This window comes from Anolis carolinensis, chromosome 3 (assembly GCF_035594765.1).
Source record: "Anolis carolinensis isolate JA03-04 chromosome 3, rAnoCar3.1.pri, whole genome shotgun sequence".
NCBI classification, from domain to species: Eukaryota; Metazoa; Chordata; class Lepidosauria; order Squamata; family Dactyloidae; genus Anolis; species Anolis carolinensis.
Window position 1 is genome coordinate 42,573,811 of NC_085843.1, and position 16,262 is coordinate 42,590,072.

The 16,262-nt window shown below is 43.8% G+C and overlaps 1 protein-coding gene and 4 non-coding genes across 5 annotated transcripts in view; 3 read left to right on the forward strand and 2 right to left on the reverse strand.

Annotated features, from left to right (window-relative positions):
* ttf2 (transcription termination factor 2) overlaps positions 1-6,093 on the forward strand; it is a 32,451-nt gene extending 26,358 nt beyond the window's left edge. Inside the window, exon 23 of the mRNA XM_008107845.3 lies at positions 5,856-6,093. Coding sequence (XP_008106052.1) covers positions 5,856-6,000 — 145 coding nt within the window. The 3' untranslated portion in view covers positions 6,001-6,093. The remainder of the gene's footprint in view (positions 1-5,855) is intronic.
* Positions 6,094-11,982: 5,889 nt separating this feature from the next.
* Positions 11,983-12,065, forward strand: trnal-cag (transfer RNA leucine (anticodon CAG)). The gene has a single exon. It is a non-coding gene; the product is annotated as a tRNA-Leu (tRNA).
* A 519-nt stretch (positions 12,066-12,584) lies between these two features.
* Positions 12,585-12,658, reverse strand: trnat-agu (transfer RNA threonine (anticodon AGU)). Its single transcript has one exon. It is a non-coding gene; the product is annotated as a tRNA-Thr (tRNA).
* Positions 12,659-13,094: 436 nt separating this feature from the next.
* trnai-aau (transfer RNA isoleucine (anticodon AAU)) lies at positions 13,095-13,168 on the forward strand. The gene has a single exon. It is a non-coding gene; the product is annotated as a tRNA-Ile (tRNA).
* A 345-nt stretch (positions 13,169-13,513) lies between these two features.
* Positions 13,514-13,585, reverse strand: trnah-gug (transfer RNA histidin (anticodon GUG)). The gene has a single exon. It is a non-coding gene; the product is annotated as a tRNA-His (tRNA).
* Positions 13,586-16,262: the final 2,677 nt, after the last annotated feature.

A 16,262-nucleotide genomic window follows, 5' to 3' on the forward strand; every position in this document is an offset into this window, starting at 1 on the left:
GTCCTCCTTAACCCGGGCGTTTCCTCATCACTTTCCTCGTCAGAGCTGGAACACCTCTGACTACGCCCAACAGCATCTCCAGCTGTGGATCCCGTCCCATCCCTCCAGCTAAACCATGGGTCTAATCCTGAAGGTCCCCATTCATCTTCTGTCCCATCATGGCCAGTGGCACCCACTTCCTCCCTTACCCGAGTCCAATCCATCTCATCCTCCTCTGAGCTAACCAGCCCCTCCTCCATTCTCTCCGTAAACCCTTCGAAAGACTCCTCGTCAGATGGTGCTGCAAATATGTCTCGCAGTCTTTTTCTCTCTCGCTCCTCGAGAGTATCTGACTCTCGAGGAGTCTTACGCCCACGTCTGTCAGTAACAGAGCCATGAGGCTCAATCATAACACTATCCCCTCTCACAAAGGCCTCCTCCCCCGATGGCGGAGAAGTGGCAGTGATACCCTCCGCTATAGCACCACGACGACTAGAGGTATCAAGTTTCAACAGCGAACGATGAAAGACTGGATGGACCTTTAAACTAGACGGTAAACGCAAACGAAACGCAACAGAAGAAATCTTTTTAACTATAGGAAAGGGACCCAAATACCGAGGCGCAAACTTTCCCCCAGCCTGTTTAATATGTTTGGAAGATAACCACACCAAATCCCCTTCTTCCAACTCCTCCCCTGCCTGCCTGTGGCGGTCAGCCTGAGTCTTCTGCGTTGCCTTAGCTTCCAACAGTAAGCGACGGGCAACATCATGCAAAGCAGCCATTTCCGAAGAGCGGTACACAGGGTCCGAAGAGACCACATTGGTCGACGGCGCCACACCTCCCCGTGGGTGAAAACCATAAGTTAGCTCAAATGGCGTATGCTGACTAGACGTGTGCACCGCATTGTTGTAAGCAAATTCCGCCACCGGTAACCACTTTACCCAAGCCGTGGGTTGATCTAAACAAAAACAACGCAGATACTGCTCTAAGAGCCCATTAACCCGTTCCGACTGTCCATCCGTTTGCGGATGGAAAGCTGAAGACACGTTTAACTTAGTCCCCAAACACTCATGGAAATGTTTCCAAAAGCGTGACACAAATTGCGGAGCCCTATCTGAAATAATCACCTCGGGTGCTCCGTGCAAACGATAGATGTGCTTTGTAAATAGTAAGGCCAACGTAGGGGCCGCCGGAATGGTTGAACAAGGAATAAAATGAGCCAGTTTACTAAATAAATCCACCACCACCCAAATACAAGTATAACCCCCAGACTTAGGCAAATCTGAAATAAAATCCATGGAAATGATTTGCCATGGCCTCTCCGGAACAGGTAAAGACGATAACAACCCTCTAGGGCGCCCAACAGGCGTCTTACTCTGCTGACAAACGGCGCAGCTGTCACAAAAGCGCAGAATGTCTTGCCGCATCTTTGGCCACCAGTAGCTCCTGGTGATAAGCTGTACGGTCTTGAACCTGCCAAAGTGCCCAGCCATGGGTTCGTCATGGTGGGCTCTAATCACCTCCAACCTGAGGGTCCCTACTGGTACGTAAACCTGCCCCCTACGCACCAATACCCCGTCTTGATCCTGGAGATGCGGCAGTATGGTACGGTTACCTGCAGAGAGCAGCATCAGTTGCTCCTGAGTCCACACATCATCCTTCTGAGCCTCAAGGATCTGGTCATGTAACCCAAGCTCATTATCTACAACACACAGAGAGGCAGTAGGCAAGATGGTCTGACATACTACCTGCTCATTGGTCTTAAATTCCGGCTTGCGGGATAAAGCATCGGCCCGCAAGTTTGCCTTCCCCTCCACGAACTGCACCTTGAAGTTAAACCTGGAGAAAAACAAAGCCCAGCGGATTTGACGCTGGTTTAACTTCTTTGCTGTTTGCAAGTGCTCTAAGTTCTTGTGATCAGATCTGACCACGATCTGGTGCCGTGCCCCTTCAAGCCAGTGCCGCCACACCTCAAACGCCACCTTAATCGCCAACAACTCCTTCTCCCATATGGTATAGTTCTGCTCGAAGGGTGTTAGTTGCCGCGAGTAAAATCCACAGGGACGCAAGGTCCCTGAGGAATCCTTCTGAGACAATACAGCCCCCAACGCGTAGCTAGAAGCGTCCGCTTCTACCACGAACGGTCTGTCAACATCAGGATGGGTTAGTATGTTGTCCGATTGAAAACTAGACTTTAGTTGTAGAAACGCCTCGTGAGCTTCCCGCCCCCACACAAATGGCTGTTTCTTGCGCAGAAGCTGCGTCAAAGGTACCGTGAGCTTTGCAAAATTCGGAATAAACTCCCGGTAGTAATTAGCGAAACCCAAGAACCTTTGTACATCCTTCTTAGTCTTCAGCTCCTGCCATGAGTTGACGGCGTCAACCTTATGTGGGTCCATTTTAAGTTCCCTACCTGACACTACATGACCTAGGAACTCCACTTCAGGCACATGAAAGACGCACTTGGAAGCCTTGGCGAAAAGCCCATTAGCCCGCAGTCGGTGCAGAACCTGCTTGACATGTTGACGATGTTCTTTCTCGTCCTTAGAAAAAATCAAGATATCATCCAAATAAATCACTAAAAATTGATCAATTAGGTCCCTGAACACATCGTTCATGAACCTCTGGAATACCGCAGGAGCATTACAAAGCCCAAAAGGCATGACTCGGAACTCGTGGCATCCGAAACACGTGTTAAATGCCGTCTTCCATTCATCCCCTTCCCGTATACGGATTAAGTTATAGGCCCCCCGCAGGTCAAGCTTGGTAAAGACCTTAGCCCCTTGCACCCTTGATAACAGTTCCGAGATTAAAGGGAGCGGGTACCTATCCCGAATGGTGTATTTGTTTAGGATCCGATAGTCACAGACCAGCCTAAGTTCCCCAGTCTTTTTGGCTACAAAGAATACTGGTGCCGCAGTTGGAGAACTAGATGGGCGAATAAACCCCTTGGCTAAATTTTCATCTAGAAACTCCCGCAAAGCTTGCCTTTCCGGTACAGTCAAGGCATACAGCCTCCCTGCTGGCAGTTTCGCACCTTCTGCCAACTTGATGGCGCAATCATATGGCCTGTGCGGTGGTAATTTGTCCGCTTCTCTTTTACAAAATACATCCGAGAACTCCCCATACTCAGCAGGCACTCCCTCCATATCAGAATGAGTAACATTTAGAGTGCAACAATCCTGCCTCTTTAAGATCACTTTACGTGTTGCCCAATCTACTTGTGGGTTTACTACAGCTAGCCAATCCATCCCCAGGATCACATCATATCTAGGCAAACTCGTAATATCCCACACAAACGTTCCCGTTACTCCCTGCACCTCCCACGTTACTGCTGAGGTTTCATGGTTAACCACCCCAGTCTCCAGCAGTCTCCCATCTGCTCCTTCCACCCACACGTCGCATGCCTTGCGCACTCTAGGAATGCCATGCTTCTTAGCAAACTCAATATCTACATAGGAGACCGTAGCTCCTGAGTCCAGCAGTGCCAAAGTAGAAACAAGTTCCCTTCCCCCAACAGATAATGTAATGGGTACGAAAACATGCTTCCTCCCCTCAGTTGACTGCTTGAGGAGCCCTAGTGCGTTGGACTCACGTCGCACTAGGGCTGGCCTTTTCCCGAAAGCTGGGAAGGTTTCACATTACAATTTTTGGCAAAATGCCCAGCATTCCCACAGTACAAACACAAGCCCAGCTGCCTCCTACGGCTCTTTTCCTCTGTAGACAGCTTTTTAAAGACCCCAAGCTCCATGGGCTCTTCCCCCATCACCACAGGTGCCCTAGTTACATGCATGGGTGGCGCACACATTGCTTTTGAGTTTTTACGAGCCTCGAACCTTGCGTCTAAACGCAGCACCTTAGCTACTAAGGCGTCCCAGCTTTCAGCCGGCTCCAAGCGTGCTAATTCATCCTGGAGCATATCACTTAACCCGGCAGTAAATAAAAGCATGAATGCATTTTCCCCCCAATCCAGCTGGTGGCGATACAGGTTAAACTTATTTAAGTAATCCAAAACAGTCCCCTTTCCCTGTTTCAACCGATACAGAGCCCACCCAGCGTTCTCCGTGCGGAGAGGATCCCCAAAAGTATCAGTTAACAACTTTTTGAAATTATTCAAATTGTCCTTGACTGGGTCATTTCCCAAAATTAAATTAGTGGCCCATTGTCCTGCGGGACCGGTCAACAAACTCAAAATAAAGGCCACCTTGCTAGTGTCTGTAGGAAAAGCATGAGCACTGAGCTGAGAAAAATAAAGCTCCACTTGTGCCAAAAAGGTTGGCAACTTGCACCTGGTTCCGTCAAAGCGTTCAGGAGTCAAAACATGTCCTTTCACAGCCTGAGCTGTTTGGCTAACGGTAAAAGCCGTTTGCAATTGGTCTACTTTGGCCCGTAACTCATCCATCGTCTTCCTGACGGGTTTATTGCTGCAATAAACTTTTTATGGGCGTTGGGCAATCTGTCAAGGACAGAACGCCACAAGATTCAAAGTAACAGAGTTTATTAGATTACAGAACTCAAAAATGCCCGTAAAACACAAGGGCCAGGCAGTTTTTGCCTTTAGGAGCAAAAAGGGGCAAAAGTAAATGTTCAAAAGATAAACCGGATTAAACCGGAGTTTAATCCGGGTAAAAACAAACTGCTTGCGTCAGCCTGGGTATAAACGAAACGAAAGCCAAGGAACAAAAGATACAAAGAATGCAACTAATTGGCAGCAGATTCCTCTCTGCTGCCAACACTGTGCTTAGAGTAACTTGCGTCGCTCCCCCACACACACAGCAGACAGGATCTCCAACACGAGTAAAACAGCCAAGGATTGTAGCAGTTGAGTAGACCAGTTCCGTTCCGTAGATCAAAGCCAGAAGCAGACGTTTGTAGTTTTTCCAAGTCCAAGAAGGGGGGAAGACAAGCCGTGGTCAGTTCAGTCCGAGTTCTCAAAGCAGGAGATGGCGTCCGTCAAGAAGACGACGGAGGGTCAAGCTAATAAGAGTAAGCACAGGTTTGCACAAACAAATGCCCACACAATCCCTCCCGCCGTCTGACCCTGGATTCCAATCAACTTACGTCACAGCACAGGAAAGCACACAAGTCTTCAGGGAAGCGTCCCACACACACACGGATCCCAAGCGTTTGCCCAGATTACCTTGCCCAACGCAATTTGCAATTGCTCCCAAGCCCCATTTTATGCCAGTTACAAATCTTCATCACTGTCAGCTGTCCTCCTTAACCCGGGCGTTTCCTCATCACTTTCCTCGTCAGAGCTGGAACACCTCTGACTACGCCCAACAGCATCTCCAGCTGTGGATCCCGTCCCATCCCTCCAGCTAAACCATGGGTCTAATCCTGAAGGTCCCCATTCATCTTCTGTCCCATCATGGCCAGTGGCACCCACTTCCTCCCTTACCCGAGTCCAATCCATCTCATCCTCCTCTGAGCTAACCAGCCCCTCCTCCATTCTCTCCGTAAACCCTTCGAAAGACTCCTCGTCAGATGGTGCTGCAAATATGTCTCGCAGTCTTTTTCTCTCTCGCTCCTCGAGAGTATCTGACTCTCGAGGAGTCTTACGCCCACGTCTGTCAGTAACAGAGCCATGAGGCTCAATCATAACATTTGCCATATATGTGTTTTGTGATCCGCCCAGAGTCCCCTTCGGGGTGAGAAGGGCAGAATATAAATACTGTAAATAAAAATACATAAATAAAATTAGGCTAGTTATTCCAGTTTTCTTTCCTGTCCATGGTCTGGAAATTCATCTGGTCTTGGGACTGTGATTTTTCCTCAAATGTCCATAGTTCAGTTCTGCTCAGATATTTCAGTAATTTCTTCTGGTGTGGTTGTAACATTAACTGTCCCGATCATGTTGTGTGCTTGATATTTAGGTTTGTCTGTAAAAGGACAGTTGAAGAAAAGATCTCTGAGCTGCAAACCAAGAAAAAAGAACTGGCTCAAAAAGTACTGTCTGGAAAAGGCGATTCCTTCACAAAGCTCACCCTGGCAGATCTCAGGCTCCTTTTTGGCATTTAAAATTTGGTTCTCATTGCCACCCTTCTCTAGTTTACATAGTTTCCTTTTAAACGTTGTGTATATATTTTAAATAAAGTGACTATTTTTGTCCTATTAGCTTCTTATTTTTGTGACAGCATTCTTCAATAGTATGAGTGGGCAAAATATGTCTTCCCCCCAGCAAGTCCTTAAGCGCTTTTTTCTCCATCTATCAAAAGTTGTTTTCCATTAAAAAATACAGTTCTAGGGCCCCAAAAAAATCATTTTCTGCCTCTTGAAGCCACCAGGAGCATAAAATTGGTAATAATTCCTCTACCCCTGGCTGAAAAACTCATCCAGAGGTGGATATCCAACTACTTCCTTGGGCTTCAGTTTTTCAGGTACTTTTTGGGTGATTCTGCAGTCCAAGGTAGATCCAAAAGGTTGGAAATCACAGCCTGGAACATCAAACTTGCCCAGTCTTGCTGGAGGATTTGTCCTTCCTGCGATTCATTGAAATCTAGGGAAATAGTTAAGGCAGTCTGAGAAATGCCCCATATTGAATTTCTGATAAGTAATGTCTTTTCTTTGTTTCCCATGTCCAATATTTTTCTAACAAGGTGAATACAGTTCTCCATATCATACAAGTAGGGTCAAGATCCACATGCTGTATTTGAATTAAGAGTCCAGTTGACATTCCTACCTGGGAAATCCAGTATACAAAGCTATCCCTAGCTATCTATAGGTTTTAAGTCACCCTGCTAGTAAAAGCACCGGTAATTTAAATACCGTAAGTTAAGTGGAGTTAAAAGGAGTTCTGTAGGTAAAGTGGAGTTAAAAGTGTAGAAAAAATGATATTAGAGGGGAAAGTATCATGGAAAGAATAGAGATAAATTCCTGCACTCCCCAAAGAATGAGCAGTTCAACATGTTTCAGTAAAGCTTGAACTCAAAAATGATAATATGCATACAGGCAATCCCCGAGCTACAAGCATCTGACTTACAAACTACTCATAGCTAAGAATGAGGTAAGACAACAGGAAGTGAGAGAAATCTACCCCTAGGAAGGGAAATTTGTCAGAAATATTAAAAATTAAAAGGTATTTTTAATAACAAAAATGTGAGTCAAGCACTGTAAGGGTTAAAATGGGTGCAATGACTTGGCAAAAGCTGTAGTTCAGTATAAGCAGGTGTGCCTGTAGCTTAGTAAGCCTCAGTAGAAGAAAGGCCTCAGTATGAGAGAGACCTAGTGTGAGAAGCTTGAATGAAAGAAACCCCAGGTTGAAGGCCTCATGTGTGAAGCTCCAGTGTGAAGGTTGCTGTGTGTAAAGTTACAGTGTGAAGCTCCTGTGTATGGTGTGAGAGGAGGTTCTATGACAGCGAAGCTGTTTATCTGCATAAGAGACAAGCCTAGTGCGGAAGTAAAGGAGGAAATATAAAGAACTTTATTTATGTTATGGAAACCTTGTTTCTGTAAACAGTGCAACCATATTTTTGCTATAAAGAAAAGCCTCCAAAGGAAGAGATAACATTGGTCTGTGTGTTTTTGTTTTTTTTATTACTTTAGGCTACTGGTGCTGGATCACGCTGCTGCTAATAAGTTACTTCTGTACATTTATGGGAAGAGTCTTTTGTTAATAAGGCCACTCAACTAACAAAATTTACTCCAGGAAGAGATATCATGGGGAAAAGAGGTGTCAACTGAAGCTTTATCACCAATGCTTTTTTCCACAACAAGCTAAATTTTTCAAAAATCCAATTCTCACAGGAAAAAGAGAGGTGAAAACTGAACAGAGGCACAAACAGCAAAGCAAACACCACATGGATGTTAACTCTTTCCAATGTTACTCAAAGCTTATATATAAATATAGGCTGGAGTTATGCTTCAAAATGTACCTTTCCGATTTACAAACAAATTAAGCTTAAGAACAAACCTACAGAACCTATCTTGTTTCTAACCTGGGGACTGCCTGTATTGAAATGAAACAATCAGATCTTCTTCAATAGGCTAGGGTTATCTGCTGTGGCAGGCTTATCTGCTTCCCACTTTTCTCTCTGTTTTCCTGTTCATAAATGCTCAGTAAGGAAGTTGTAGCTGCTGTTTACCTTGCCTGTTGTAGGTAGGCACACACAGCTACAGTAAAGAGAGGTTTGTATAGACTCTTGCGGTTTCCCAATTCAGACTATACCATTGTTTACTCTTGACATACAGCTGGAACCCTACAATATCCTCCCAATGCTGATGCTACTTAAAAAAAACCCTTTCAGCTAGATAAGAGGATGAAGAAGAAACGGCCTAGGCTTGCATAAAAAGACTGGCAAAAGGAGCTTCTTCGTCAGAAGTGTGATTTTGCTGGAATAATAAAAATGTGGCAAGGGAAACAACCATATCGGTCAATACAATGAAATTATAAAGTTGTGACTACATTCATAGATAGGTGACGTAATAGGAATCCATCTCTAATAATGGGAAGGAACGTTTTTGCCTTGTCTCCTGTTTTTAAATTGTGTCAGGCCCTGCCCCAGGAGCAGCATCGCTCTGTCCAGAGCAGGTATTGAAGCAGCTTCAGTATCTCCCTGCATGTGTTGAATGACCTTAAAAATCCCCTGTCAGAAGTAGGACACCAAAATACACACTCAGCAAGTTTGCTTTTGTATCTGGTCTCTCAGACTGTTCAGTTTATTGCATACAAAGGCTGCCTCAATGCTGAGTCCTTGTATGCAAACATATCTTGCAGCACCTTTGAGACTTAATGAAAAGAAGCTGCAACATAAGCTTTCATAGAATTGTGTTGTCGAAGGCTTTCATGGTCAGAATCATTGGGTTGCTGTGAGTTTTCCGGGCTGTAAGTTTTCCATGTTTCAGAAGCATTCTCTTCTGACGTTTCACCTGCATCTATGGCAGGCATCCTCAGAGGATGTGAGGTCTGTTGGAAACTAGGCAAGTGGGGTTTGTGGAATGTCCAGGATGAGAGAAAGAACTCTTGTCTGTTTGGGGCAAGTGTGAATGTTGTAACTGGCCACCAATTCCAGACAGTAAACAATCAGGGCCAGCTAACACCTTCCAACAAAGGATTCCCTGGGGCAGTAAGCAGCCAGACCTTGAAGTTACAGGGCTTTTCAATGCTAATCAAGGTAGCTAATTGAAACATTCACACTTGCCCTGAACATTCTGCAGCAATATAAACCTCACTTGCCTAGTTTCCAACAGACCTCACAACACGTTTTGCTCACATCTAAGACAGGCACCTCAGAGGTGAGGTATATTGGAAAAACTAAGCAAGGAAGGTTTATATATCTGTGGAAGGTCCAGGATGGGAGAACTCTTTGTCTGTTGGAGGCCAGTGTGAATGATTCTAGAACATCTAGAAATGACAGTTTTCCTTCCTTTTCCGTGTTCTAGTCATCCGTAAACCCAATCAACAACTGGGCCACACAGTTTACAGAAAACCTACACACATGGATAAGATACCTTCATAAAAACTCCTCCTTAGATGAACTAAACCACCTAAACTGGGCTCTCCAAGACAATGGATACTCCACCACAGACATCAGAAGAGCTGCAAGACCAAGGACGCGAGAGTAAAGACAAAGAGCCACCCAGAGGAAAAGTGTTCTTACCAAACACCATTGGCCACATAGCGAAGCTGATGAAGAAACACAACCTATAAACTATCTACAGACTCACAAAGAAAATCCAACAAATGCTACGTTCAGCGAAGGACAAGAGGGATCCTCTCACTTCTGCAGGAGTCTACCGTATACCCTGCAGCTGTGGACAAGTCTACGTAGGGACCATCCAGACACGAATCAAGGAACAGCAAAGGCACCAGAGAAGTCAGCTGTAGCAGAGCACTTGATGAACCAACATGGACACAGTAAGATACAGTAGAGTCTTACTTATCCAAGCTAAACGAGCCAGCAGAACCTTGGATAAGTGAGTATCTTGGATAATAAGGAGGGATTAAGGAAAAGCCTATTAAACATCAAATTAGGTTATGATTTTACAAATTAAGCACCAAAACATCATGTTATGCAACAAATTTGACAGAAAAAGTAGTTCAATACGGAGTAATGTTATGTTGTAATTACTGTATTTACGAATTTAGCACCAAAATATATATATTGAAAACATTGACTACAAAAATGCTTTGGATAATCCAGAACCTTGGATAAGTGAGTCTTGGATAAGTGAGACTCTACTGTATTTGAGAACACAGAAATGCTGGACCACTCTAACAACTACCATGTCAGATTACACAGAGAAGCCATTGAAATCCACAAGCATGTGGACAATTTCAACAGAAAGGAGGAAACGATGAAAATGAACAAAATATGGCTGCCAGTATTCAAAAACTCAAAAATCAGAACAGGAAATAAAGAACAACACTCTGAAAACAGAGGAATTGCAGACATGAATCAATCAGGGAGAGCTAACACCTCCGAACAAAGGATTCCCCCAGGCAGGAAGAAGCCAGGACATGAATTAAAATATTCACACTGGCCTCCAACAGACAAGAGTTCATTCTCCCACCCTGGACCTTCCACAGATATATAAACCTTCCTTGCTTAGTTTCTCCATATACAGTAGAGTCTCACTTATCCAACACTCGCTTATCCAACATTCTGGATTATCCAACGCATTTTTGTAGTCAATGTTTTCAATATATCGTGATATTTTGGTGCTAAATTCATAAATACAGTAATTACTACATAACATTACTGCGTATTGAACTACTTTTTCTGCCAAATTTGTTGTCTAACATGATGTTTTGGTGCTTCATTTGTAAAATCATAACCTAATTTGATGTTTAATAGGCTTTTCCTTAATGCCTCCTTATTATCCAACATATTTGCTTATCCAACATTCTGCTGGCCCGTTTATGTTGGATAAGTGAGACTCTACTGTACCTCACAACCTCTGAGGATGCCTGCCATAGATGTGAGCAAAACGTCAGGAGAGAATACTTCTGGAACATGGCCATACAGTCCGGAAAACACACAACAACCCTGTGATTCTGGCCATGAATGCCTTTGACAACACAGACCTCACAGCCTCTGAGGATGCTTGCCATAGATGTGGGCGAAACGTCAGGAGAGAATACTTCTGGAACATGGCCATACAGGCCGGAAAACTCACAGCAACCGAGTTTCATAGAATTATTCTACTTTCCCAGATGCACTGACTTAGGGTGTATCTACACTGTAGAATTGTTTTAGTTTCACAATATTTTAATTCCCATGACTCAATGCTATGAAATCTGGGGCTGATAGTTTGCTGAAATGCCAATACTGTAGCAGAGAAGGCAAAAGGCCTTGTAAAGCTACAACTCCCGTGTTTCTGTAGCAGTGAGCTATTGCAGTTAAAGTGGTATAAAATGCATTAATTCTGCAGTATACCCTGTTTCCCCAAAAATAAGACCTACCCCGAAAGTAAGACCTATCATGATTTTTCAACATTTCTGAGAATGCTCGAAATATAAGCCCTATTTCAAAAATAAGCCCTAGATATAGTTCCATTTAAAAAGTCAATTTGGAAAAATTAAACTTTCCCTGAAAACAAGCTCTGTCTTATTTTGGGGGAAACAGTGTGGATGCACCCTAAGACTACCAAAGATTAGGCTCTGCAACTTCTCTCCCACAGCTAGGCTCAAAAGGTGCTACAAAATCTCTTTGCATGCTGATACTCCAGCTTAAACACATCTATATCTTTGAATTTCTTGAAAATGTGTTTCATTTGTCATTTTGCTTCTGGGAAGGAAGAATCAATACTGCCTTTAAAAGAGAGATGTTTCTGCATTGCAGTGTATTAGTCTCTAGTACCTAGGCAGAAGACTTCTCCAGTATATCTTACCACTTCCTGCCTGAATCAAAGGGAATTAAAAGATAGGCCGAATGCATTTGTGCTCCCAAGGAGATTCGAAGAAAATACATTATATAAAAGAAAACCTCTACAGTAGTTGATACATGTAAATAAACGTCATTATGGCTTTAAATACCAAATTTTAGAGAAGCTTTGCTAGTTGTCAGGATGGCCGAGCGGTCTAAGGCGCTGCGTTCAGGTCGCAGTCTCCCCTGGAGGCGTGGGTTCGAATCCCACTTCTGACAAACCACTATTTTTGGTGCTTCTTCCAACACTAGCAAGTGACTCCTTCCAATCCCACATACTGAATCTAAAAGCAAGCAAACGGGTCAAAATCTTTCTGAGTTCCCCTATTTCCTTTCCCTATTGCTCGGTTAAAGGCTATATCGATTGCTGAGTATTGATTATTGGAGGGGAGGAAGAGAAAGAAATGCCACTCTGCACATGCCCAGATGCACTAGTATAACCCCAAATCACAACATCTGCGACCTGGTACCTATTTGAAGACAGAAGGCAACGAGAAAATAAGACTGGCTGTGTCTGCTTGGAAAGTGGACAATCGATTTCATTTCTCATACCTGGCAGACCAGAGTATCTGCAAAGATGGGTCGTGCTTTTCCTCTACTATCTTCTTTAGGCAAGAATGCTCAGTTCAATCTTTCAACATAAGTTCACAGGTGACTTGAAGACAGATATATAAGTCAAGGTAGAAATTTTACTTCGAACTTGAAAAAAAACTGATTTTACATGCCTAGAGAAAGCTAAGGCACCGCTGGGATTCGAACCCAGGATCTCCTGTTTACTAGACAGGCGCTTTAACCAACTAAGCCACGGCGCCCGAGGTTGCGTCATACTCCTTTCTAACATGCTCTCTGAAGAATAAACTCAGTGTATTACCATTTCGGTTAGGCTTTCCCAATTGTATGAATTGAGTATTGTATACCTTATCCAAAATGCTAAGGACCAGGGATGCACCCCGAGTCAAATGAAAAGGCACTTTACAATAGCAGAAGCCCTATTGTGAGATGGATATAGGATTAGGATTGCCTGCATCTCAATTTGATTCCTTACTTCCTTTTCAATTGCTACCTGCTACTGCCTGTGACAAAATGTCCTGATTCTCTTTCATACTGGGACAGAGTTTTAATTGTTTTGTAAACTGGAAACATGCACTGCAAATAATATAATACTATCTTTGGAAATCGGATTTTGAATCACTTATATTCTCAATGATTTTCTACGAGAAGGAAAAAGTAGACCGATCTCTCAACGGCGGCCGGTTAGCTCAGTTGGTTAGAGCGTGGTGCTAATAACGCCAAGGTCGCGGGTTCGATCCCCGTACGGGCCAGTAGTTTTTGCATTGTAGTCCAATCCCAAAAATCTTTTTGCTCCGAATGGGGATTTGTAATTTTTTTTATTTTAACCGGACATATTTCCTGGTTTTTCCTAGTCTAGCATAATCTCTGCATCAAATGACTAAGTTATTTCTAGATCTTTTTTCAAATAGACTAAAAACATTGTTTGATTCATTTGTTTTGTATGCTTCCGATCCTCCCACGCTGTAGCAAATTATGGATTCCGTCGCTTTCTTCTACTACTCTTAAAAATTAAAACCCTATGTTTGAAATACAAGACAATTTGCTTTTTTGGATGTTTAGCACTGCAATGACATTGGACCCTATTGAAAAAGATTTGCCGTGACTCGGATTCGAACCGAGGTTGCTGCGGCCACAACGCAGAGTACTAACCACTATACGATCACGGCGCGCCACCGGAGAGCTGGCAAACTTTTTTGAAAAGTCGCTATATCACTGGAGGATTTGGGGGGGGGGGGAAGGTAAGCGGGCTGAAAATTTCTGAAGTTTTGTAGTTCTGTCTTTCCTGGAAAAAGTGAGGAAGCAGAAGAAAAACTGAGATACTCAACAAAGAAACCGAACTGCTGGGCTGCTGTGAGTTTTCCGGGCTGTATGGCCACCTTCCAGAAGCATTCTCTCCTAACATTTCACCCACATCTATGGCGTCCTCAAAGGTTGTAAAGTCTGTTGGAAACCAGGCAAGTGGGGTTTATATGTCTGTGGAATAATGTCCAGGGTGGGAGAAAGAACTCTTGTCTGTGTGCATGTTGCCACTGATCTCCTTGATTAGCATTGAATAGCCTTGCAGCTTCAAAACCTGGCTGCTTCCTGCCTGGGGGGAAATCTGGCTACTGGTATTTTAAAAACTCTGAAATCAGGACAGTAAATAAAGAAAAACAGGGGAATTCCAGACAAGAAACAATCAGGGCCAGTTAACACCGCCCAAGAAAGGATTCCTCCATGCAGGAAGCAGCCAGGCTTTGAAGCTGCAAGACTACTCAATGCTAATCAAGGTGACTGATTGAAACTTTCACACTTGCATCAAGCAGACAAGTGTTCTTTCTCCCACTCTGGACATTTCGCAGAGTTTTCAACAGACCTCATACCTCTGAGGATGCCTGCTATAGATGTGGGTGAAACATCTATAGCAGATGTGGTAGGGTGGTAGTCCATAATTATTTTTGTGTGTGCCTTATGGCAACTCCATGGATGCCATAGAGCAGGGGTCCCCAAACTTTTTAAACAGGGGGCTAGTTCACGATCCTTTGGACCGTTGGAGGGCCAGACTATAGTTGGCCACCGAGCAATAATAATAATAATAATAATAATAACAACAACAACAACAACAACAAAGAGGGTTGGAAGAGACCCTTTGGGCCATTGAGTCCAATCCCCTTCTGCCTTTGTGCACCGAAAGCACAAGCAAAGCACCCCTGACAGATGGCCACCCAGCCTCAATGATAATAATAATAATAATAATAATAATAATAATAATAATAATAATAATAATAATAATATAAAGAGGGTTGGAAGAGGAGACCCCTTGGGCCATTTAGTCCAATCCCCTTCTGCCTTTGTGCACCAGAAGCACAAGCACAGCACCCCTGACAGATGGCCACCCAGCCTCAATGATGATGATGATGATGATGATAATAATAATAATAATAATAATAATAATAATAATAATAAGGGTTGTAAGAGAAGAAGAGACCCCCTTGGGTCATTTAGCCCAACCCCTTTCTGCCCTTGTGCCATGGAGGCTGGATAAATGGCTTCGATGGGCCACATCCGGCCCCCGGGCCTTAGTTTGGGGACCCCTGCCATAGGGTTTTCATAGACAAGGACTGCTCAAAGGTGGTTTTGCCACTCCTGAAATGTGGCCTGCAAAAATTCTGGTAGTACAAATATATGTTTGGATGCGTATGGTGAAACCCCTATCCATGTTGACCCCTCCGTTCTGTCACTAACCTTACCTTACCCGCTGATTCCAATACCCAAGCTTCAAAGGAGGCTGTATATTGGATGCATGGCAATGTAGATCAGAGGGCTTGGTGTGGTAAAATGTGGTCAATTTTCCAGGGAAGTATTAAATTTAAACAGCCATGTAAGGATAATTCTTGAATTGTTGATACCACAATTCAAGGACATTGTCCAGCTAGAATATGTCTAGAAACAGGCAACCAAAATGTTAAAATGTCTGGAGTCCTATGAGATGCAGCTTAGGGAGCCGGGTATGTTTAGCTTGGAGAAGAGAAGAATGAGAAGAGACATGATAATCATACTTAAATATCTGAAAGAGTGTCATATTGAGGAGACATCCTCAACGAAGCATGTTTTTTTCTGACCTAGAATAGGATAAAAAGCAATGAATTCAAACTGCAAGACATTCCACTTAGACATTAGGAAGAACCTTCTGACTGTTAGAGCTGTTCAGCAGTAGGATAGGCTTCCTCAGAGTATGGCAGTCTCCTTCTCTGGAGTTCTTCTACACAGAGACAGGATGGCCATCTGTCAGGAGTGTTTGACTGCGTTTTTCTGCATGGCACTGGATGGCCCTTGTGGTCTTGTCTAACACTATGATTCAAAGGACAGTATTTGCAACATAAACATTTAGCAACATCCTGGTTTCACAATCAGAACATTGGATAATTTCAGTTCCAAACACTCATCCCTGAATTATCTCCACTCTCCCCATTCCCCAAAATTTAATTCAAATCTGCTCTATTCCCCTCTCCCTAACTGACCCAATTTCTTACCATTTATTTCTGACTAGCCCTAACCTTGTCTACAAACTTCTGGGTTTTATATTTGTATCCCCATAACTGCTCCTGCCAGCATTTCAGAAGCTGTTTGCCAGACTCTAATCCAGGGGTCCCCAAACTAAGGCCCGGGGGCCGGATGCGGCCCTCCAAGGTCATTTATCTGACCCCCGCCCTCGGTTTTAGACTTAGCCTCGCCCTAAGTCTGAAATGACTTGAAGGCACACAACGACAACATTAACAACAACAACAACAACAACAACAATCCTAATTAATTTGACTATCTCATCAGCAAGAAGCAGGCCCACGCTTCCCATTGAAATCCTGG